Genomic DNA, 25,056 nt, shown 5'->3' with positions numbered 1-25,056 from the left:
TGGAGAACTATTTATCATGCTACTGGAAGCCAAAAGAAAGCTGGAGTAGCCATACTTATATCAGACAAACTAGACTTTAAATTAAAGGCTGTAACAAGAGATGAAGAAGGGCATTATATAATAATTACAGGGTCTATCCATCAGGAAGAGCTAACAATTATAAATGTCTATGCGCCGAATACCGGAGCCCCCAGATATATAAAACAATTACTCATAAACATAAGCAACCTTATTGATAAGAATGTGGTCATTGCAGGGGACTTTAACACCCCACTTACAGAAATGGATAGATCATCTAGACACACGGTCAATAAAGAAACAAGGGCCCTGAATGATACATTGGATCAGATGGACTTGACAGATATATTTAGAACTCTGCATCCCAAAGCAACAGAATATACTTTCTTCTCGAGTGCACATGGAACATTCTCCAAGATAGATCACATACTGGGTCACAAAACAGCCCTTCATAAGTTTACAAGAATTGAAATTATACCATGCATACTTTCAGACCACAATGCTATGAAGCTTGAAATCAACCACCGGAAAAAGTCTGGAAAACCTCCAAAAGCATGGAGGTTAAAGAACACCCTACTAACGAATGAGTGGGTCAACCAGGCAATTAGAGAAGAAATTAAAAAATATATGGAAACAAACGAAAATGAAAATACAACAATCCAAACGCTTTGGGATGCAGCGAAGGCAGTCCTGAGAGGAAAATACATTGCAATCGAGGCCTATCTCAAGAAACAAGAAAAATCCCAAATACAAAATCTAACAGCACACCTAAAGGAAATAGAAGCAGAACAGCAAAGGCAGCCTAAACCCAGCAGAAGAAGAGAAATAATAACGATCAGAGCAGAAATAAACAATATAGAATCTAAAAAAACTGTAGAGCAGATCAACGAAACCAAGAGTTGGTTTTTTGAAAAAATAAACAAAATTGACAAACCTCTAGCCAGGCTTCTCAAAAAGAAAAGGGAGATGACCCAAATAGATAAAATCATGAATGAAAATGGAATGATTACAACCAATCCCTCAGAGATACAAACAATTATCAGGGAATACTATGAAAAATTATATGCCAACAAATTGGACAACCTGGAAGAAATGGACAAATTCCTAAACACCCACACTCTTCCAAAACTCAATCAGGAGGAAGTAGAAAGCCTGAACAGACCCATAACCAGCGAAGAAATTGAATCGGTTATCAAAAATCTCCCAACAAATAAGAGTCCAGGACCAGATGGCTTCCCAGGGGAGTTCTACCAGACGTTTAAAGCAGAGATAATACCTATCCTTCTCAAGCTATTCCAAGAAATAGAAAGGGAAGGAAAACTTCCAGACTCATTCTATGAAGCCAGTATTACTTTGATTCCTAAACCAGACAGAGACCCAGTAAAAAAAGAGAACTACAGGCCAATATCCCTGATGAATATGGATGCAAACATTCTCAATAAGATACTAGCAAATCGAATTCAACAGCATATAAAAAGAATTATTCACCATGATCAAGTGGGATTCATTCCTGGGATGCAGGGCTGGTTCAACATTCGCAAATCGATCAACGTGATACATCACATTAACAAAAAAAAAGAGAAGAACCATATGATCCTGTCAATCGATGCAGAAAAGGCCTTTGACAAAATCCAGCACGCTTTCTTAATAAAAACCCTTGAGAAAGTCGGGATAGAAGGAACATACTTAAAGATCATAAAGGCCATTTATGAAAAGCCCACAGCTAACATCATCCTCAATGGGGAAAAACTGAGAGCTTTTTCCCTGAGATCAGGAACACGACAGGGATGCCCACTCTCACCGCTGTTGTTTAACATAGTGCTGGAAGTTCTAGCTTCAGCAATCAGACAACAAAAGGAAATCAAAGGCATCAAAATTGGCAAAGATGAAGTCAAGCTTTCGCTTTTTGCAGATGACATGATATTATACATGGAAAATCCGATAGACTCCACCAAAAGTCTGCTAGAACTGATACATGAATTCAGCAAAGTTGCAGGATACAAAATCAATGTACAGAAATCAGTTGCATTCTTATACACTAACAATGAAGCAACAGAAAGACATATAAAGAAACTGATCCCATTCACAATTGCACCAAGAAGCATAAAATACCTAGGAATAAATCTAACCAAAGATGTAAAAGATCTGTATGCTGAAAACTATAGAATGCTTATGCAGGTAATTGAAGAAGATATAAAGAAATGGAAAGACATTCCCTGCTCATGGATTGGAAGAATAAATATTGTCAAAATGTCAATACTACCCAAAGCTATCTACACATTCAATGCAATCCCAATCAAAATTGCACCAGCATTCTTCTTGAAACTAGAACAAGCAATCCTAAAATTCGTATGGAACCACAAAAGGCCCCGAATAGCCAAAGTAATTTTGAAGAAGAAGACCAAAGCAGGAGGCATCACAATCCCAGACTTTAGCCTCTACTACAAAGCTGTAATCATCAAGACAGCATGGTATTGGCATAAAAACAGACACATAGATCAATGGAATAGAATAGAAACCCCAGAACTAGACCCACAAACGTATGGCCAACTCATCTTTGACAAAGCAGGAAAGAACATCCAATGGAAAAAAGACAGTCTCTTTAACAAATGGTGCTGGGAGAACTGGACAGCAACATGCAGAAGGTTGAAACTAGACCACTTTCTCACACCATTCACAAAAATAAACTCAAAATGGATAAAGGACCTGAATGTGAGACAGGAAACCATCAAAACCTTAGAGGAGAAAGCAGGAAAAGACCTCTCTGACCTCAGCCGTAGCAATCTCTTACTCGGCACATCCCCAAAGGCAAGGGAATTAAAAGCAAAAGTGAATTACTGGGACCTTATGAAGATAAAAAGCTTCTGCACAGCAAAGGAAACAACCAACAAAACTAAAAGGCAACCAATGGAATGGGAAAAGATATTTGCAAATGACATATCGGACAAAGGGCTAGTATCCAAAATCTATAAAGAGCTCACTGAACTCCACACCCGAAAAACAAATAACCCAGTGAAGAAATGGGCAGAAAACATGAATAGACACTTCTCTAAAGAAGACATCCGGATGGCCAACAGGCACATGAAAAGATGTTCAACGTCGCTCCTTATCAGGGAAATACAAATCAAAACCACACTCAGATATCACCTCACGCCAGTCAGAGTGGCCAAAATGAACAGATCAGGAGACTATAGATGCTGGAGAGGATGTGGAGAAACGGGAACCCTCTTGCACTGTTGGTGGGAATGCAAATTGGTGCAGCCGCTCTGGAAAGCAGTGTGGAGGTTCCTCAGAAAATTAAAAATAGATCTACCCTATGACCCAGCAATAGCACTGCTAGGAATTTATCCAAGGGATACAGGAGTACTGATGCATAGGGGCACTTGTACCCCAATGTTTATAGCAGCACTCTCAACAATAGCCAAATTATGGAAAGAGCCTAAATGTCCATCAACTGATGAATGGATAAAGAAATTGTGGTTTATATACACAATGGAATACTACGTGGCAATGAGAAAAAATGAGATATGGCCTTTTGCAGCAACGTGGATGGAACTGGAGAGTGTGGTGCTAAGTGAAATAAGCCATACAGAGAAAGACAGATACCATATGGTTTCACTCTTATGTGGATCCTGAGAAACGTAACAGAAACCCATGGGGGAGGGGAAGGAAAAAAAAAAAAAAAAAGAGGTTAGAGTGGGAGAGAGCCAAAGCATAAGAGACTGTTAAAAACTGAGAACAAACTGAGGGTTGATGGGGGGTGGGAGGGAGGGCAGGGTGGGTGATGGGTATTGAGGAGGGCACCTTTTGGGATGAGCACTGGGTGTTGTATGGAAACCAATTTGACAGTAAATTTCATATATTAAAAAATAAAAAAAAAAAAAAAAGAAACAAAGTCAGACCTAACAGAAAAAAAAAAAAAAAATGTGTTAATAAACATTAACCTCACTCCACTAACTATAGTTATATCAAAAAACAAGCAGAATGAAAGATTATCATCTTTCAGAAATAATGGTTTAATTGTGGACATAAGATAAACATTTTTTAACAATTTCACATATAAGAAATAATGTTATTGAAATTAATCATGGGGCGCCTGGGTGGCTCAGTCGGTTAAGCGTCCGACCGGCTCAGGTCACGATCTCACGGTCCGTGAGTTTGAGCCCCGCGTCGGGCTCAGTGCTGACTGCTCAGAGTCTGGAGCCTGTTTCAGATTCTGTGTCTCCCTCTCTCTCTGACCCTCCCCCGTTCATGCTCTGTCTCTCTCTGTCTCAAAAATAAATAAATGTTAAAAAAAATTTTTTTAAAAATTAGAAAAAAAGAAATTAATCATAAATCCAGAAAAAAGCAAATCAAATTTACAGAACTCTTACAAGTCAGTAATAAAAACAGACAATCCATTTTAAAATGGGCACAGACTCTAATGAGACATTTCTCTGAAGAAGATATATGAATGGCCAACAAGTACATGAAAAGATACTCAACATCAATAGTCTTTAGGGAAATGCAAATCAAAACCACAATGATACATCACTTCACACCGACAAGGATGGCTACAATCAGAAAGACAAACAATAGCAAGTGTTGCAAAGACATGTTGAAATTGAACCTTCAGTTTTATCCTAATGTAAAATAGTACTGCTGCTTGTAAAACAGTTCCACAAAAAGCTAAAACATAAGAATTATGATATTATCCAACAATTCCACTTCCAGGTGTATATCCCAGAGAAATGAAAACATATGCCCACATAAAGACTTATATACAAATGTTCATAGCAGAATCCTTCTTATGCTCATTCTTATGATTTTATTTAGCATAGTATTATACTTATTATTTCCATTCTTAACCAAAAAGTATAAACAACCGAAATGTCTATTAACTGATAAATACATCAACAAAATGTGGTATATCCATGTAATGGGACATTATTCAGCTATAAAAAATGAAATATTGATACATGCTATGACATGGAAAATACTATGCCAAGAAACCAGTCACAAAAGGACAAATAATTTATGATTCTATTTACATTAAATGTCCAGATAGGCAAATCTACAGAGACAGAAATACATTGCCCACAACTGGGAGGACGGGGGCAAAATGGTAATGACTGCTAATCGGGATGAGTTAAATACTCTAAAATTGATTGTGATGATGGGTGCACAACTCTGTGAATACACTAAACCATTCAACTATGTACTTTAAATGGATGAATTGTGATATATGAATTATGTCTCAAAAAAGTGGTCTCTACAAAACAAAGCAAACTTCTAAATTTAAAAAGAAATGCATTTTGAAATAAACTTTACATAGCATGGGGGGAGAAAGATGAACATGTTGAGAAACAAATCTAATAAGACTACACCCCTCTTCTAGAATGTGTGTTAACTTCCCCTTACATGGAAGTAAAGGGAAGGGAAGGCCCTGGATTAGCCAGACCCAGAGAGTTCAGAGGAAGAAGTTTGTAAAGATGTGAAAACATAAAAACCTTAGAGGGAAGTCAAAGTCTAATAAGCAAAAAGAAGAGTATGAATGTGTAAATACAAGCCTGAAATCTGAGTGAGATCCAGGCGAACAAGAGAAGGATCAATTGGCTCCATGTAAGTAAAGAGCATTCTGAGAGAGTTTTGAGGAATCACTACCTACAATTAATTTGTAGGTACCATCTATTGTAGGAGTCAGTGCATCAGTGGAATTTAAAGAAGGAAAAAATGGAATGAAGCTAGTCAGCCTATTCCACACCAAATTTACCAACTTTCCCAAGTCATACTACACTTGCTGCAACTGCTCTTATTATGTGGGAGAAGTATTCCAAACTGTTATTTCCTAGCATCTTTAAAGCTGATCACTCCTCCTTGTTCTTTTTCCCATCCCTGCGCCCCCAAAATGAAGATATTTCTCCAGTCTATTGAAAATCCTGCAGCACTCCACTACTGAAATCCTTCTCCATATTCTCATTTCTATTCATCTGCATTTGGGCAGCTAAGACTATAAAGGATATACAGAATAAAACTCATTTTCCTGTAATTAACTAATGTTAGAGATCAAGCATTAAGACAAAAAAAGAAAATACTACCACAGAGGCTGTTTTTCCATGCTTTTTCTCTCCTTGCCTAAGAGAAAGATCTCATGAATAAGGGAATAGAAAGAAAAGCAAAAGACCATGGATACGTGTGCTTGAGAATGGGCCCTAAGCCCTATACTTCCCCATCCTAAGTGCTAAACTGAAGGGCAGGAAGGTTTCAGCAATCCCAGGTGGGTTTGTGACTCAAAGAAAACCTCTGCATCATTCCCTAGAGGGCAGCTAGAAAAAGTGGTAAACCATAGGGTTCATCCAACCTTCATCCACATATTGACAGTTTAGCTAAACTACTCCATATGGCTAATTCAGCATCCATTTTTTTGTGGCCAGTCTGCAGGGGCTTTGAACTGACACCAGCCCCTCCCTTGAGGGCTTGCCCTAGATAAAAGACTGTAGAGTCACAAGTAAATGTAAATTCCAGGCATGATTCCCCCAACAGCCTTTGTGAAAAGCACTCACTCACTCACACCTTCCCCTTGCCTACCCCTTAGATGAGATTCCCTTGAAGCTTACTAAAACTCCACTTTTTTAGGTTTGAATTGACCAATCCATATGTAGCCCAGGAACCCCAAAGCACTCCACACATGGACCCTAATAAGGGTATATGCCCCAGAAGTTCTACTTCACTCTCTGCCTGCACCCTGCCTTGACCTCCCACAAGATCATGCCCTGTAACTCCTCCACCACCTCCGAGTAATAGAGTTAGATTTTAGTTCCCTTGTGGTCTTCTGTTGAACCAGGCTCACCATCCAACACCCCAGGTCTCTACTTAACAAATGGTAATTTAACAAGATCACAAAAGCACAACACACTCAAGGTTTTGTCAGTTTTCTTCCCCATAAAACTGAATTCTTGTATCCTCAGTGGCAACTATCGTTTCACTTCTATTCCCTCTATCCTACCTACTTCCTGTTTACCCTCATTTTTATCTCCAAATTCTCAACTTTGCCTTATTATTACAGTCCATCAAGCCCCTTCTGATTTCTTTTATTCCCTCCACATAGGCTTGATTCCATGGTTAACCATTCTGGCCTTGAAAATCCTTATTCTCTCAAATTCTCCCCACGTCACATATTTATAGTCTCCAACAACATATAGCCATATAATACAAATCCCCACCCTTGCCTCCATAGAAACAAGCTTTTGTTGACCAGTATCAAATGGGATCTTTTTCTGTTGACCTGGAACTATTTTATTTACCTCAGTTTAACTCCTTATCACATCCCCCATAGTGTGCATTCATTCTTCTCAAGTGCTGAAGACCCACCTCCCTCACTTTTAAAGAGTGTTTTACATATGTCACCAAAATGATATAAGCCATCTAAATAAAATCGTAAGTCTATATGCTATGTACCTCAATATCTTTCTTTCAGGAGTCAGCAAACTATGGTCTATGAGCCCAATCCAGCCTAAGAATCATTGACAAATTACCATTTAACATTACGTAAGCCAAAAAAATTGGAGTTCAAAAAGTGGAAAAGACTCCATCTTCTCTTGTTACCTCAAAACTTAAAAATTTTTTAGAAACAATATTTTTCAAATCTCATAAACAAATACTTGCTATGACAAAAAAAAGCATTGAGAAATGTCAAGTACAATTATGATCCTATTTTCAACTACTTCAACTTAATTCCTTATTCTTTTTACCATTATAGGACAAATAAATTAAAAGTTATTTTTAAGATTTTATTATTTTATTATTATTATCTAGGTCAATATACTATCATGGAAAAAGTTGTGAGGAAAAAAATCTTCATTTTGAACAAAACATTTATTAGTTTTATATTACATATGTAGAATATATCAATACATTCATATTATCTGCTTTCATTATAAACACCCCTTGATAACTCAATATTCTTAGTTTATCAAAATTGTTTTCAGAGTTTATTTTTAAAGGAAAAAGAAGCTAACTGCATATAGTTAGAACAGATAAGCCCCTAGGTAAACACAATATTTTGTTTAAAATTTGTACTTACAAGTATATATAATTAGAATTAGCTTCCCCTTAAATATGGTCAAATTAAACTATACATTAGATTTCACTAGAAAAGGACACACTAAGCAGCAATCAAATCTTCAGCTCTTTATAGTGTTCACATCTTCTACCATCCACTCCTCCAACTCACCAAGACTTGTGCTGTAACCATTCCTTATCTTTTACAGTTTTTCCATGTATAGCAAATAACAGTGATGTATCACAGGATAATACTGACATAATATTTTGGCATTTAATTTACAATACATGTAAATGAAAAATACAAGATAAGAGCAAAAATGATAGTGGTATATATTTAAGGTGTACCATTTGATCATTTGATATATAAATATAGTGAAATAATCACCACATTCAAGCTAATTAATATATATCCATCATCTAAGATAGTTACCATTTTCATTTTTTCTATTGATGTTAGATCCTTCCATACTGCTTTTGTTCAGTTTCAACCATGAATGAGTGTTGAACTTTATCAAATGCTTTTTCTATATCTATTGAAATGATCACATGGGTTTTTTTTCCTTCCATTTTCTTAAGTTGTTCTATCATGTTGTGTATGTTGAACCATCTTTGCATCCCTGGGATAAATCACATTCAGCCATAGTATATGATCCTTTAAATGTGCTGTCAATTTTTTTATTTAATGCTGATATTTTATTAAGGATTTTTACAACAATGTTCATCAGGAATATTGGCTTGTAGTTTTCTTTTCTTGGGAGTGTCTGCCTGGTTAGGGTATCAAGGTGATGCTAACCTCATAAAATGAGTTTGGAAATGTTCCCACTTCTATTTTCTGGAAAATTTTAAGGATTGGTATTAATTCTTCTTTGAATGTGTAGTGAATTTACCCAAGATAATGGGTCCTGGGCTTTTCTTTGCGGGAAATTTTTTTATTACCAAGTAAGTCTCCTTGTTATTGGTCTGTTCAGACTTTCTACTTTCTCCTGATTCAGTTTTGCTAGGTTGTATGTTTCTAGGAATTTATTCATTTCTTTTAGGCTGTACAGTTTGTTGGTATACAGTTGTTCATAACAGTCCCTTACAATTCACTTTATTTCTCAGGCATCCATTGTAATATCTACTCTTTCAACTGATTTTATTTGAGTCTTTTCTGTCTTTTTCTTACTCTAACAGTTCGTCAATTTTATCTTTTAAAACACCAACTCTTAGTTTTGTTCTTTTTTGTTGTTTGTTGTTCTCCATTTGACCCATTTCTGCTCTAACCTTTATCATTTCCTCCCTTCAGCTAATTTGGCTTAGTTTGTTCTTATTTTTTTAGTTCCCTGGGGTGTAAAGTTAGGTTGAGATTTTTCTTCTGTTCTCATATAAGTATTATTCACTAAAACATCCCTTTGAGAACTGCTTTTGCTGCAGCCATAGTTTTGGTATGTTTTGTTTTCATTTGTTTCAAAATACCTTTTAAATTTTCCTTTTGATTTCATCTTTGACCCAATGATTTTTTTCTTTTATTATTTTTCCTTCTCATTTTTTTAAATGACTTTTTATTCAAGTATAATTAACATACAGTGTTATAATTACTTTCAGGTATACAATGTAATCCAACAATTCTATACATTTTTCAACATTCATCAAGATAAGTGTACTCCTGGGGTGCCTAGGTGGCTCGGTCAGTTAAGCATCCAACTTCGGCTCAGGTCATGATCTCACAGCTCGTGGGTTCAAGCCCCACATCAGGCTCTGTGCTGAAGGCTCAGAGTCTGGAGTCTGCTTCAGATACTGTCTCTGTCTCTCTCTCTGCCCTTCTCCACTTGTTCTCTCTCTTTCTCTCTCTCTCTCTCTCTCTCTCTGTCTAATATAAATAAACATTTAAAAATTTTTAAAGGTAAGTGTACTACTAATCACCTTTATCCATGTCACCCATTCCCCCACTTACCTCCTCTCTGGCAACCACCAGTTTGTTCTCTGTATATGAGTGTGAGTGTGTGTTTTTGTTTGCCTTTTTTTGTTTTGTTTCTTAAATTCCACATATAACTGAAATCATATAGTATTTATCTTTCTCTGACTTAATTTCACTTGCAATATACCTTCTACCTCCACCTATGCTGTTGCAAATGGCAAGATTTCATTCTTTTTTATGGCTGAGTAATATTCCATTGTATATACACAACACATCATCTTTTAGCCATTCATCTATCAACAGACACTTGTTTGACCCAATGATTTTTAAGAGAATGTTGTTTAGTTTCAATGTATTTATACATTTTCCCATTTTCTTGCTATTGTTGATTTCTATTTTTATTCCATTGTGGTCAGAAAAGATAGTTGGAATTATTTTGATGTTCTTAAACTTGTTAAGACTTGTTTTGTGACCTTTCAAGATATGTATCCTGGAGAATGTTCAGTGTGCCTTTAAGTAGAATGTATATTCTGTTCTTGGGTAGAAATTTCTACATAGGTCAGTTGAATCTATTTGGTCTATAATGTTGTTCAAGTCAAATATTTCTGTATTCATTCCTACTATTTTGTATAGCTGTCAATTTTTGTCTTAAGATATGTCAATATTTGTTTTATATGTTTAGGTACACTGATATTGAGTACATATATAATCGTTATACCTTCCTGTTGAGATGACCTTTTGATCATTATATACCGACCTTCTTTGTCACTAGAGATAGTTTTAAACTTGAATTCTATTTTTTTCTGACATACATATAACGAACCCCACTTTCTTTTGATCATTATTTGCATGAAACATCTTTTATCATCCCTTTACTTTTGGCCTATGTGTATCTTTAATTCTAAAGTGTGTCTCATAGACAGCATATCACTGGATCTTGCTTGTTTTTTTTTTTTTTTAATATATTCAGGCACTACAGGCCTTTTAATTGGTGAATTTGATGTATTTACATTTAAGGTAATTATTGATAAGTGAGAAATTTATTATTGCCATTTAAAAAAATTATTTTCTTTGTGCCTTATAATGGTTTTATCTTTCTCTTCTTGTGCTCCTTTCTTACTGGATAATTTTTTGTAGTGATTTGTTTGTTTGTTTTTTCTCTTCATCTTTTGTGTACCTGTTATAGGTTTTTTTCATGGTTAGCTCAAGAGTTATACAAAATATAATTATGACCTTCCATTTTAATTTAACTTCAATCACATACAAAAATACTAACCTTTTATTACCTCCACATGCATATATAGTTTGTGCTCTTATAGACATTTTGCTTCTTTTTAAATTGTGTGCCATTAAAAAATATATTTATCAGGACGCTTGGCTGGCTCAGTCGGTTGGGTGCCCAACTTCAGTTCAGGTCATGATCCTGCAGTTTGTGGATTCGAGCCCCGTGTCAGGTTCAGTGCTGATAACTCAGAACCTAGAACCTACTTCGGATTCTGTCTCTCTCTCTGCCCCTCCCTGGCTCAAACTCTGTCTCTCTCTCTCAAAAAAAAATTTTTTTTAATATATATTTTTAGCTAAAAATATATATATTTTTAGAGTTCAAGCAATTTACATACTATCTTTACTACTATAGTAATCTGTATGTGTTTATATATGTACCTTTATCTATGGAATTTATGTTGTCCTATATTTTCATGCTGCTGTTTAGCATGTTTTCAGTTTTAAGAAATCCCTTAAGCATATCTTATGAAGTAGGTCTAAGGGTGACAAATTCTCTTACGTATTGTTTGTCTGGGAAATACATTATCTCCCTATTTTTAAGGAATGTTTCTGGGTACAGTATTCTTATTTGGCTGTGTTTTTTTCCCTTAGCACTTTGAATATATCCTCTCACTCTCAACTGGCCTCAAGGTTTCTACTGAGAAATAAACTTATATTCTTAGTGAACAGTTTGGGGGAGAGGAGTCTAATATGTGATGAATCAGTTTTCTCTTACTCCATTAAAAATTCCGTCTTTGCTGTTGACTTTTCATAATTTAAGTATAATGTGTCTCAGTGTAATCTCCTTTGGGTTGATCCTATTTCAAGACTTTTGAGCTGCATGAATACTAATGACCATGTCCTTCCAAAGATTTGGGAAGTTTTCAACCATTATTTCTTTCTGCCCCTTTTTCTCTCTTCTCCTACTGAGATTCCCAAAGTGCATATATTGATTCTCACATGATGTCCTATAAAGCCTGTAAGATTTCCTCACTCTTTTTCATTCTTTTACTTTTTCTTTCCTTTGGATAATTTCAAATGAACTTTCTTTGAGTTGACAGATTCTCTCTTCGCATGATTGAGTCTATTATTGAAGCTCTTTATTGCATTTTTTCATTTCATTCACTGTGTTCTTTAGCTCCAGAATTTGTCTGGTTATCTTTTGTGATTTCTTTCTCTGTTAAACTTCATATTTTCTTCAATTATTATCTTGATTTCACTTTGTCTTTGTTCTCCTGTAGCTAAATGAGCTTTCTTAAAACAATAATTTTGAATTTATTGACAGATCTCCCTTTCTTCGGAGCCAGTTACTATAATTACAGTGTTCTTTTAGTGGTGCCCTGTTTCCTTGATTTTTTTATGTGTTTCTTATAGCCTTGCATTGATGTCTGCACATTTGAGGGAGCAGTCACCTCTTCTAGATTTTATGGACTATCTTCAGTGGGAAAAGACCTATGAGTTATTGTCAGGCCACCAGTTGAGTAGGGCACAATGGCTCTAACTCCAAAGGAAAGGGGAACCACCAAGGAGGTTTTGACTTCAGGGAGGGTGCAGCAGTATACACTCTATGAAGCTAGGACACCTGAGGCCAACATGGTCAAAAACCACAGGGTTCTGTGGCAGCACCAAAGGCTACTGGTCCTCAGTGTCAAAAGCCGCTGCAATTCCCCTGTTCTCCTTTTCCCCACAGGAGGAAGTCATGGCCAAAGGGATCCTCCTAGAGCTGGGTCCAGTCAGGGTCTTGGGTTTGTACATGGTTATGAGACATGAATGGCAGCTCCAGTCCTGGTGTCTCCTTCTCCAATGGAGGCACAATGGGATGGACTCCAGACAGCTCCATCTGCTGGATTAAGCATCAGTGAAGACTGCAGGGATCCTCAGTAGCAAAAGTTTCAGATATCCATGGTGGTAACAAGGGCTGCAAGGGTCCTCCTGCTGTCTTCACACATGGTAGCAAGTTACACTACTGAGATCCTTCTTGGCATCAAACTATGATGGACTGAGGGATGGTGTGAAGCAGATAAAATGCCTCTTATACTTTTCTATGTGGCCATCCTGAGTTTGAGCTCCTAAGGGTTTATGTAGCTTCTTCATTGTACTCTAAGCTCTCCCATAGCTATTTTCATCAGTATGTAGTTGTTTATAGTTTGTTTCTTTTTGGGGGCGGAGGGGAGCGGAATGAGTGTCGGGACTCCTAGTTCACCATCTTCTTGATGTGACTTCCAGAAAATATTTTATGTTTAAAAGACTCATTTCCTCTCTTTGGTCTCAACCACAAAAACAAGATGACAAAAGGGACGTCATCATTTGGAAAGCATCATAATAAGAACCACACATTATGTCACTGCTATGGCTCTCAGCCCTACCACATCTTCAGAAGTTGACCTATGGAAAATGTAGCTATCCTGCCAAGCAGAAGAGAGAATAACTGGAGTGCCAAGGCTAAAAGGTGAAATACCACTGGGACTGATCTAATGAGGCCTCTAAAAATTGTATACCACAGATTAAGGCATGGATTTCGTGAAGAAACAACACCTAAACCCACAAAGGCAACTGTTGCACATTGAAATCTTAAGGACTCCAATGATTAATCATACAATAAATGTTCTGGTTTAAAAAAAAAAAAACTAATTTCCTGTATTCCAGTTTCCATTTCTGCACATAAGAACTTGGATGTCATCATTCCTCCCTAACAACAAGTAGAAACCTGAACAGAATGTAAACTCAAATTCTTCTTAGATCCATGAAAGAGCAAAAAACACAGGGCAAACCACTGCCCACAAGATCGGAGAGACAGACAAGCAAATACAGGGAGTCACAGCTTACCAGAGCAGAGATTTGCTCTGTATAGGAATACCTAAACTGTAATTGAAGAATTGCTGGAGGCCCAGTGAAGACAAATCTGAGAGGTAAAAACACCATGGGCCAAGTCATAGGGGAGGACCCCACAATCTGGTTTACTTCCAGGAGCTCAACTAGGTTCTCACAGTAAATACTGGAGAAAAACCCCTTGTGCATCTGGCAGGGGGAGAGGGAAAAGCAGCATTTTGAAATATACCAGAACATTCTGTTTTTCTTAACAAGATAAGCTCTCTGGAAAATCAAACTAACCAGAGCCCAACTTGCTGGCGCATTATCAGCACATAATTGACCTACAGAATGGAAATGCACAACTCCAGTCACCTCTAGCCTTCCACACAAGATAAAGGAAATACCTAACTCCAACCCACACTAGCCACTCTAACCCATCTAAGAGGGGGAAAAAACTGAGAAAGACTTGTGAAGTTCAGTCCAGTGCAGAGGCATGGGCTCACTAAAATACTAAGAGCTAATCACAGAACTAAAAACTCTTCCCCTCCCCCATACCTAACCACCACATTACTAAAGTCATATTTACAATACTAAATTTACAATTTACAATACTAAATACTAAATACTATTTACATACTAAAGTCATATTTAGTTTCTTTGCCTAATACATCATGTCAAGTTATACAGATAGAATTTTTGTATCCCCCCAAAATTCGTGTTAAACCTAATCCCCTATGTGATGTTATTTGGAGGTGGCACCTCTGGGAAGTGATTAACTCATGAGCACAGAGCTCTGATAAATGAGATTAGTGTCCTTATTTGAACAACAACAACAACAGCAAAGTCACCCAAGATAGCTCCCTTGCCCCTTCCACCATGTAAAGACACAGCAAAAAGATGACCTATGAACCATAAGTGAGCTCTCAACAGAACTGAATCTGTTGCCACCTTCATCTTGGGACTTCCCAGACTCCCAGAGCTATAAGGAATAAATTTCTCTTATTTATAAGCTACCCCATCTGTGATATTCTATTATAGCAACCCAAACAGACTAAGACATCTAGTTATTAAGAATAAATTACAACAAATATAAAAAAAAATTAGAAGAAACAGGGCAAGCATCAGAGCCAGACATGACAGGAAGAGTACCATCACCAGATGTGAAACTTAAAACAAGTAGGATTACTAGGCTAAGGGCTCTAATGAATAAAGAAAACAGAAGGCAAGAAGAGATGAGAACCACAAAAGGCAGAAAAAGAATGAATGAGAAAAATAGGAGCAAAAAACAAGGGCATCAAATAGAAAATAGTAACAAATGTAGTAGATATTAATCCAACTATATCAAAGATCCTTGAATGTAAATGGTCTAAATTTACCAATTAAAAGACAGATATTATATATCTATATCTATATCTATATCTATATATCTATATCTATATCTATATATCTATATCTATATCTATATCTATATCTATAAATTAAAAGCAAATGGAGAAAAACACACCATGCTAACACTAATCAAAGGAAAGCATGACTAGGTGTAATTTCAGACAGTACAGATTTCAAAGCAAGGAAGGTTATCAGGGCTAAAGAAGATCATTACATAATTATAAAGAGGCCACTTCTCCAAGAAGACAATTTTTAACGTGTATGTGTCTAACAACAATGCAGCAAACTAAATGGGGCAAAAACCAATAGATCTGCAAATAGAAATATCACACTTCAAGACTTCAACACCCCTTTCTCAGGCAGGCATAAAATCAATAAGGACATAGTTGCAATCAGTAATATCATCAATATCAATAAACTAGATATAATTGACATCATTAATAGCAATGAAAGTATATATGAAAATCTAAGTTCCCATCTTAGGAAAACTTAAAAAAACAAATTAAATTGAAAGTAGGTAAAAGGAAAGAAATAAGTAAAATTAGAGCAGAAATCAATAATATTAAAAATAAATGAAAAATAATGAAAACAAAAGTTGGTCTTTAAAAATATCAATCAAATCTATAAGTCTCTAGCCAGACAAACTAAGAAAAAAAGAGAGAGGGCACAAATTACTGATATCAGAAATGAAGGAAAGAACATCACTACAGATCTCACAAACATTAAAAGAATAAAGGAACATTATGAACTCTATGCTCATACATTTGATAAGCCTGATAAAATGGACCAATTCCTTGAAAAGACTCAAGCTTTCAAACTCACACAAGAAAAAATAGGTGATCTGAATAGGCATATATCTATTTTAAAAATTGAATCCATAATTAATAACCTTCCTAAGAAAAGAAAGCACCAAGCCCAGATGGATTCACTGGTGAATTTTACCAAACATTAAAGGAACAATTTAGATCAATTCTCTACAAACTCTTTCAGAGGATAGAAGCAAAGGGAATACTTCCTCTCATTCTATGAAACCACCATAACCCTAATACCAAAACCAGAAAAAAAATTACAAATATAGAAAACTACAGACCATTATCTCTCATGATTCCAAATTATACACTTTTTATCCTGTTTGAGATTTATAATTGTAATCCTATAAAAACAATTATATTATTCTATTATCGTGTCTTTTCATTTCTAGAAACAATACTTTTCATTGCTGATTGATATTCAGGGGAAGACTAAGGAAATCAAATGCAGAGAAAATTCTTATTGAAATAGTTATTGATTTTTCAGCTGTGAATCATTTATTTATCCTTACTCTAAATGGGTTCATTTAAAAATTTTTATTCTATACTCTTCAAAGTTTTTTTAAAATTTTTTACTTGAGTATAGTTAATACATAATGTTACATTAGTTTCAGATGTACACCGTAGTGATTCAATTGCTCGATACATTATGCTATGCTTGCTACAAGTGTAGCTACCATGTGTCACCATATAACACTATTACAATATCACTAACTATACTCCCTTTCTGTCCCCTTTATTCTCATGACTTATTCATTCCATAACTATAAACCTGTATCTCCCACTCCCTGTCAACCCCCTCCACTCCTTTCCTCTGGCAACCATCAGTTTGTTCTCCACATTTACAGGTCTGATTCTGCTTTCTGCTTATTTGTCTAGCCATTTGTTCTGTTCTTTTAAACTCCACATATGAGTGAAATCACACAATAGTTCTCTTTCTCAGTCTGATTTATTCCACTTAGTAGAATATTCTCTACATCCAACCAGGTTGTTGCAAACAGCAAGATCTCATCCTTTTTTATGTCTATGTAATAGTCCATCATTCAAGTTTTTATGTTTAAATATAAAAAATATACTGAAGAGGAAAAAAAAAAGTTCCAGGGCTTTATTTGCCTACAATTTCTAAATAAGTAAACTGAAGCATAGCTACAAAAAAAATGTAATGGAATTTTGGGTTTTATATTAATAAATATATACTATCCAGAAGGAGGATGAAAATCCCATGTACAAATCAGACCATACCAAGAATATTATGCTTAGTTCTAGTATCAGATTAAAAAGAGAGACAGACAGAGAGGAGACTTACAAACTACTTTAAGAAGATCCCTAGACAACTTCAAAGGAAAATAAACTATCATGAAGTTAAATAATAAGAATAGTCAAAAATAGTTAGAACTTTTATCCTTACTAGAAAAAGACTAAAAAGAAAGCATAGGAAGAGGGAGAAAAAGTAGGCAGAAAGCAGGCAAGTTTAGGTCAGTTTAAGAAGGAAATTGTAAGAAACAGAGTTGTCCACTAGTGAAACAATAAACCTTAGGGCTAGTGAGTTCTTTATCACAAGAGGTGATCAAGCAGAGATGGTAATCACTTGGAGATTTTAAGTATAGTTCCTTCAGCAATATTCACTGAATAACAACTAACTACCAGGCATGATAAATCCAAAGACTACTCTAACCTTGTAATTATCAGAGTCAATGATCTTAAAACATAGAAAGTAGATGAACTAGCTACATTTCAACTTACCTTTTTTTCCTCCTGCTGTATTATTACTTCATAAAATCGTGGGAGATATGAGCAATGATTTTGCTGTTGATCTTTCTTGATATTAATATTTTCATAATGAGGTGTCTTTTTCCTTTAGAAAAGTCAGAAAGAAATTGAGGAACTCTCAATTGCAAATACATAATTATTTACTTAAGCAAAGAGAATACTTTTACACTAATGTTTCCTGCTTAAAACGTATGCAATAATGAGGAGCCTGGGTGGCTCAGTCAGTTAAGCACCCAATTTCAGCTCAGATTATGACCTTGCAGTTCATGAGTTCAAGTCCTGCATCAGGCTCTCTGCTGCCAGCACAGAACCCGCTTCAGACCGCCTGTCCCTCTCTCTCTGTGTCCCTCCCCCTTTCTCTCTCACTCTCTCTCAAAAAATAAAATAAACATTTTTTAAAAACGTAGGGGAGCCTGGGTGGCTCAGTCAGTTAAGCGACTGACTTTGGCTCAGGTCATGATCTCATGGTTCGTGAGTTCAAGCCCTGAGTCAGGCTCTGTACTGACAGCTCAGAGCCTGGAGCCTGCTTTGGATTCTGTGTCTCCTCCTTCTCTCTCTGCCCGTCTCCCACTCGCCTCTTTCTCTCTCTCTCTCTCTCTCTCTCTCTCTCTCTCTCTCTCTCTCTCAAAAATAAATAAAGATTAAAAACAATTTTTTAAAAATCAGATACAGCAATAAGATTATCTGGGCATTGGGGTGCCTGGGTGGCTCAGTCAGTTAGGTGTCCGACTCCTGATTTCAGCTCAGGTCATGATCTCAAGGTTGTGAGATGGAGCCCTAGAGAGATTCTCTCTCTCCTTTCTCTGCCCCTCCCCTGCTCATTCTCTCTCTCTCACAAAAAAAAAAAAAAAAAAAAAAAAAAGATAATCTGATTATGTTGGTTAGTTCTGCATTTTCCAATTCAGAGCATTATAATAAACCTATACTAATAATTACACCAAATAAAAAAATAGGATGTAGGATTTATGTCCAGAGGTTTGTTTGGTTTAGGGTTTGTTTGCTCATTTTTATCCAGAGCTTAAATAAAAAGTTACCAAAAATTTTTTCCCGTGAATTCCATTTAACAGAAAACATCTTTCAAATTTCAAATCCCCTGATATCTCAACTAAAACGAGAGGGTAAAGTTCTATGCTATTTATAGCACAAAATTTAAAAAAAGGCATAAAGACCTTTGAAAACAAAAGAGAAAGCTTTATTTTTCTCTGAAGATTTTTCTCTGAAACCACAACCTCAAGAAAGAATAAGAAACTAAGTAAACAGTGATTAGGAGCCCACAAGCTTCAGAATCAGACATCCTGATGTGAATCCTAGCATTGTTATCTATTAGCTGTGTGACCTTACACAAATCATCTTACTTCTCTAATCTTCAAAGTAGATTCTTCACCTAATTGGAAATAGTAACAACCAATTCTCAAGATTGTAATGATTAAAGTGGATAATATAGGTGAAGTGTTTAATGCCATACATGGCCCATAAGTACACAGTAGCCATTAGCTATTATTATTACAAGAATTATTATTTAATAGCTATACTGACTATACTGTTTTCTCCATTTCTTAAACAGAACATCCAAAAAAAACCTCATATTAAACATTTCTAATGAACTATACTGAACATAAGCATTTTCAAAAACAGATTAATAGAAAAACATAAAAACAAATGTTTAAGTCACATAATTGCAATTATTTTCTTTGACATTGCTATGATTTAAATATACATTTAACATCTCAGTTCACTGGTAAATGCTCACTTTGTTGATTCTTTTCACATGAAATTCAACAAATTAACTTGTTTTCAAAACCTCAAATAGTTGTATGGATTATCAAATTTATATTTGGGAGATCAGAAAGATCACATATCATTTAGGTTGGTGTCTTTCCCAAAAAGAGACCTAGAAGTTTGTCTTTCCATTTACAATTCAATGACCAAGTATCTCCACTTTTATACTATATCAGATCTCCCAGAACAATTCTCACTTGACCAATAAAGCAAAAAAGTAAAAAAAAAAAAGTTAAAAAAGGGTAGAAATGTCAGTTACCAGAAGGAACCAAGACAATTCCAACTAAAAGGTACAGTGAAGGCAGCAACACCAAAGAGCAGACAAATTATGGAAATGGTGACATAACTGAAGCAGTCTGGAATGCAATCTATATGAGTACATTCCTACAAGCAAAAGTGAAAAATGCAAATGGAAGAAGAAATGCAGGAAATAAAAAAAGCTCAAAGAGAAAGTAACATTACAAAGCCAGTAATTAGAATGGGAGTGGGCGATAATTCCAGAAACAAAAGAAACAGGAAAAACTACCAAGCAAAATCAGAGCCACACGGTTAGACAGAGTCCTGGTTATGCCTGAAGTATTTAGTCAGAAGTGTAGTGAAATGGAAAGAAAGCAATCATCAGAGAACCACATACCTTTGAAAAGGTTAATTTTGCTTCATGTTAATTAAACCTCAATAAAACTGATGAGAAAGTAGGCAAAGCAAGCAGGCAGACAGACAGATTAAACAGACAGACAGATAAGCAAATCAGCCAAAATGGAAGAAAAAAGACAAGATTAGGATACTGAATAACAAAAGCATGTCAAGGGGATGAGCAGAGTTAGTAAAACCATTTCACAGACTTTGTTTTGTTTGGAAGAATGACAAAGATATTAAGTTTAGACCCCATTAAGCTAAATGTACATATTAAAGTTCTCATGTAACTACTAAAAGAATAAAAGTACAAGATGTACCTCCTATATTAGGAGAGTGAAAAAAAAATGAAAAAGAAAAGAGAACAGGTATAAATTCCCCAAAACAAGAACCATGTTTTATTCTTTTAACTCTCAGTTACTATGTTTAGTACTAGCACATAGCAAGAATTCAAACAATGTTTGTTCAATGAATGAACATTAGCAAGGGAGTCCAAGCAAGACAGCCTAAGCTACATCCACCACTGGCATATAGATGAGTCTAAATCTGTGTAGGAAACTAGTAAGATAGGTAATCACTGTGGGACTTCTTAGAAGAAAACTCATTCTATGAGAGAAAAAATCAGGCAGATAAGCTGGATCCTGTTTAAAATTTTTAATGATGAAAGCAGGTGACAGGTTCTGAGAACAACATAGTATTGTTTCTCAATTTTCCCTTCCATGTACACATGTCTAAGGCCTTACTGTAGGAGGAGAGAATAAAGATAGAAAGACTTATTTGTCCGGAAATGCATTTCTTAAACTTCACAAATATAACTTTCAATCTGATGCTATGGCTCTGACCCTGCCACCCCCCACCTCCAATGAGAATGGTTTATAAATCTATCATTTAGTCAGAAGAATGGACACCAGAGCCAGGGACAAGATAAATACTGAGTCATCTTCTTTTATATTTTCTCTGATCTTCTGTCCATATTTTAGTACTCAGACACATGGGCTGTACAATTACAAACAGACCTCAGTTAAAGTCTAGCTCTGTCACTTAACAGCCTCATGATCTTAAATGTTAATTATTTTTTGACCCTTGCATTTTTCAGTGATAAATATGTATAACAGTGACTACACAGAGACTTGCAATGATTAAATGAGGTAATACATGTAAAGCAGGTAACACAGGATCTGGCTCGCAAAAAAAGCAATAGTTTTCATATAGCCTATTCCAAAATATAATACTTCTTGGAGTTTTTCATACTGATTTGTCCTTTCATAACAGCCTATCCTAAATTATTAGAATACTTTCCAGTCAAGAACTACATTAAAAGCATATTTCTTTTACTTACTGGACTATATCATACTGCCCAGGACCAGGCCCTGACTTCATAGGAAACTGGAGTCTTCCCAAAGAGTTGCCAAAATGTATCCCCTTATATTTCAAAGTTGCATTGGCAAAATCCTTAAAAAAAATTAAGAAGGTGAACATGAGACATAGTTTAAAAGAGTCGTGAAACAATGTTTCATTTTATTTGGGTCTAAATCTAAAACAAGGACAGCCTTAGTCAAGGGGGTTCCACTAACAAATGCTAAAGTCTCCTTCAACCTAAGTTTATTGCCGCTGTGCCCCATCCCACTCCTGACTCAGCCAAGACTCTAGGGAAAAAGTATGTCTAGCTTTAGTATATCCTCAATCAATATGAACGGCTTTGTCTTGGCAGTGCACGAAGCAATCTAAAACCTTAAGGGCAATAAAGATGAGCTTCTCATTGTTTAACAAAGTGAGGATGGGGCAGAACTGTATGATTTAGGGAACAGAAAGTCTGTTAAAAATGATCTTAATTAAATAGAAATTAATTTCAAGAAAGTAAATTCAAATTCAAGTATCACAGATATTAGAGAATTTCTAATTACCTGGTATTTAAAACTATAATCTATTCATGTAAACTTTTCAAAAAGTAACAAATACATGACAAACAAATTAAACACTACGCCTGGTTCATTTTCTCAATGCTTGAGGTCCAAATCAGTTCTTTAACACTACAGAAATTATTTGTGATATGAGAAATCAACCATCATGTTTCCTTTGCATCCCCTGTAATGTCAATTTTTTAAAATCAAGCTGATGAACAGCCACTTTTATTTTTTTTTATTTTTTAAATGTTTTTATTTATTTTTGAGACACAGAGAGAGACAGAGCATAGTGGGGGAGGGTCAGAGAGAGGGAGACACAGAATCTGAAGCAGGCTCCAGGCTCTGAGCTGTCAGCACAGAGCCCTACAGAGGGCTTGAACTCAAGAATGGGAGATCATGACCTGAGCTGAAGTCGGACGCTTAACCGAGTGAGTTACCAGGTGCCCCAATAAATGTCAAAATTAAGCATGACCCTGAAAAGTTCACTTTAGAGAAGTTAAAGGATCTGCTTTCATTAGAAATGAATAAAATAATAAAATATAACATAAGAACAGTAATCTCTCTTACAGAAATTCTTTTTTGTTGACCTAATATATTCTAAATTGAGCAATCACTTAAGAATTTTTTAAATCATTTTTTAACCAATGGTAAAAGGTAAACTCTATTTTTTAATTCATATTTGTAAAAACATACCTTTAAAATAAGCTTGGATAAATACTCTAACTTATATACACATAAAAAAATAAAATCCCCATAATAAACTTGTAGGTTAACTGCATAAAACAGTGTCACCCCTTCTACGTGACTATTACTCTTCTAGAATAGTTAGACCAACCTCTGTCAATTATCATAATTGATATATAAATAATCATTAATGATAAATCATAATGATTTCATGATAATCATAATTGATAAGTAAATAATCATTAATGAAATAAATAGCACTATTAGTGATGGAAAGTGTAATTCCAGTTCAAAATGGTGAATCAAACCCCACATCTGCCCAACTCCTACTAAAACTTCAAAAGAAGTGTATAAAATAGACACAAATTATCAATGCTAGAAACTAAGAGAAAGTGTTATTCACATGCCAAAACTTCAATGAATTTCTGGGAAATATAGCACAGCAGAGACTATAACTAGAAAAGGAACTTATTGTATATGAAAAGAACCTCCTCTGAAGCTTTTGATGATCCCAAAGAGACAGAAACTAGAGATAAGGATGGACTTGGGTGGTGGGAGCAATTCTCGAAATTCCTTGCACCCTTTGAGATTTGTGCCAGAGCCATTACGTGAAGTGATGAAAGACAATGTTAACACCACTCTATTCTTGGCATACATGGTTGAAAATAAATTGGAAGCACAGCCATTGCCTCCAAGGAGGACACACTTTCTATTTACAGAGGCACCACTCCAGAAAGCTTCAGGACACCACAACAAAATCCAAAAAGAACCTGGTACAGCACTAAAATTCCCTACTATGTCAAAATGCCTTTTACTCCCTAGGACTTACCATTAATCACTAACCCTCACATGTTGTATAATACAAACACAATAAAACTAAACTGTCCCTTCCACACCCACCAGATCTTCAAGAATTAAAAAATAGGGGCCAAGACAATCTCTGACAGAATTTTGATGCTTCCATAAAGTGAAATGGGACCTTTGCTGATTCTTTTTATAGATGCAATCACAAAGAGAAATTGAACTACAGTTTCTCTACAGGTTTCCCTTGCTTGATTTCCCTTGTCTGTTCCTTGCTTGGGGGTGGTAGAGGATGTTGGAGCCAAGGGTAAAGAAACAGAGTTAATAATTATTTCTAAGTAGGATGCAGACATATCTTGAAATGTCTGGTGAACTGAATGGGCAAACCAACCAGAAGGCAAATGTGAAAACAAATCCTATAGGAAGTAACTAATCATAATGACTCTCACCCAGTAAGAAATTTGTACTGTCAAAAGAGTAGCAATGCTAAATACTGAATATTTTCTGTTGACTGAATTCACCACCTAACAGTCCCCACTGGATTTATGCAAGTGTCCTGTGGGGTACAAAGAGGCTATGATAAAAATCTAAAAGACCTCTTTCATTAAACACTGGTAAAACTGAGCGATACTTTTAGACCCCTCTAACACAATATAACACAAAGACAGAAGAACATTATCCCCCCAACCTCACCCCAGCTCATCACTCACTTTAGCTGTGATCAAGTACAATGGTACAAACGCCCAGCAGAGAGCACCATCTGGCAAGAGACTGAAGAGCCTGGTGGAACAGCAGCTGTCTCCGTGGAAATAGACTTGTCAGGGAGCATGGTCCAGACAGCCTCCTGAGGACTCCCAGAAACACCAGGAAAGGAGAAGTCTGCAGAAGGCTAGAGGACCTCTACCATCATTAGGAGGAGACAACATACTTATATTTGAGCTATTAGCAAAGCTGTGACTCTCTTTAGTATTCACAATCCAATGAAGTCTGGAAAAACTGGTTGTATAAATAAAAAAGGATTAATCCTTATTTCCACAAGAAATATTCTGATCTCAATGTACTTAGATTATTAATGCATAGATCCCTTCTAATGAATTACAACACAAATAGAAGAGAGTATACATACAGAGTACATACATACATACATATATAGAAAGTATATATTGCTTTGGCACTCCTGAGTATAACACAAAAATAAGGCAGTCAGACCATCCAAAGATTTCTCATCTTCACTACGGATGTTCAGCTTTAACAC

General features: G+C 35.7%; 1 protein-coding gene and 1 pseudogene across 1 annotated transcript in view; one reads left to right on the top strand and one right to left on the bottom strand.

Moving 5' to 3' along the window:
* The window catches only part of STPG2 (sperm tail PG-rich repeat containing 2), a 614,851-nt gene that overhangs the window by 561,369 nt on the left and 28,426 nt on the right, over positions 1 to 25,056 (bottom strand). Inside the window, exons 5-6 of the mRNA XM_053901392.1 lie at positions 21,752 to 21,864; positions 17,974 to 18,085 (exon numbers count right to left, since the gene is read on the bottom strand). Coding sequence (XP_053757367.1) covers positions 17,974 to 18,085; positions 21,752 to 21,864 — 225 coding nt within the window. The remainder of the gene's footprint in view (positions 1 to 17,973; positions 18,086 to 21,751; positions 21,865 to 25,056) is intronic.
* LOC109246578 (60S ribosomal protein L37-like) lies at positions 13,507 to 13,788 on the top strand (annotated as a pseudogene).

Source organism: Panthera pardus, unplaced genomic scaffold (genome assembly GCF_024362965.1).
Source record: "Panthera pardus isolate Hobbes unplaced genomic scaffold, ASM2436296v1 HiC_scaffold_13, whole genome shotgun sequence".
NCBI lineage: Eukaryota > Metazoa > Chordata > Mammalia > Carnivora > Felidae > Panthera > Panthera pardus.
Note: the sequence above shows the minus strand (reverse complement) of the source record. Positions and strands in the feature narration are given on the sequence as shown.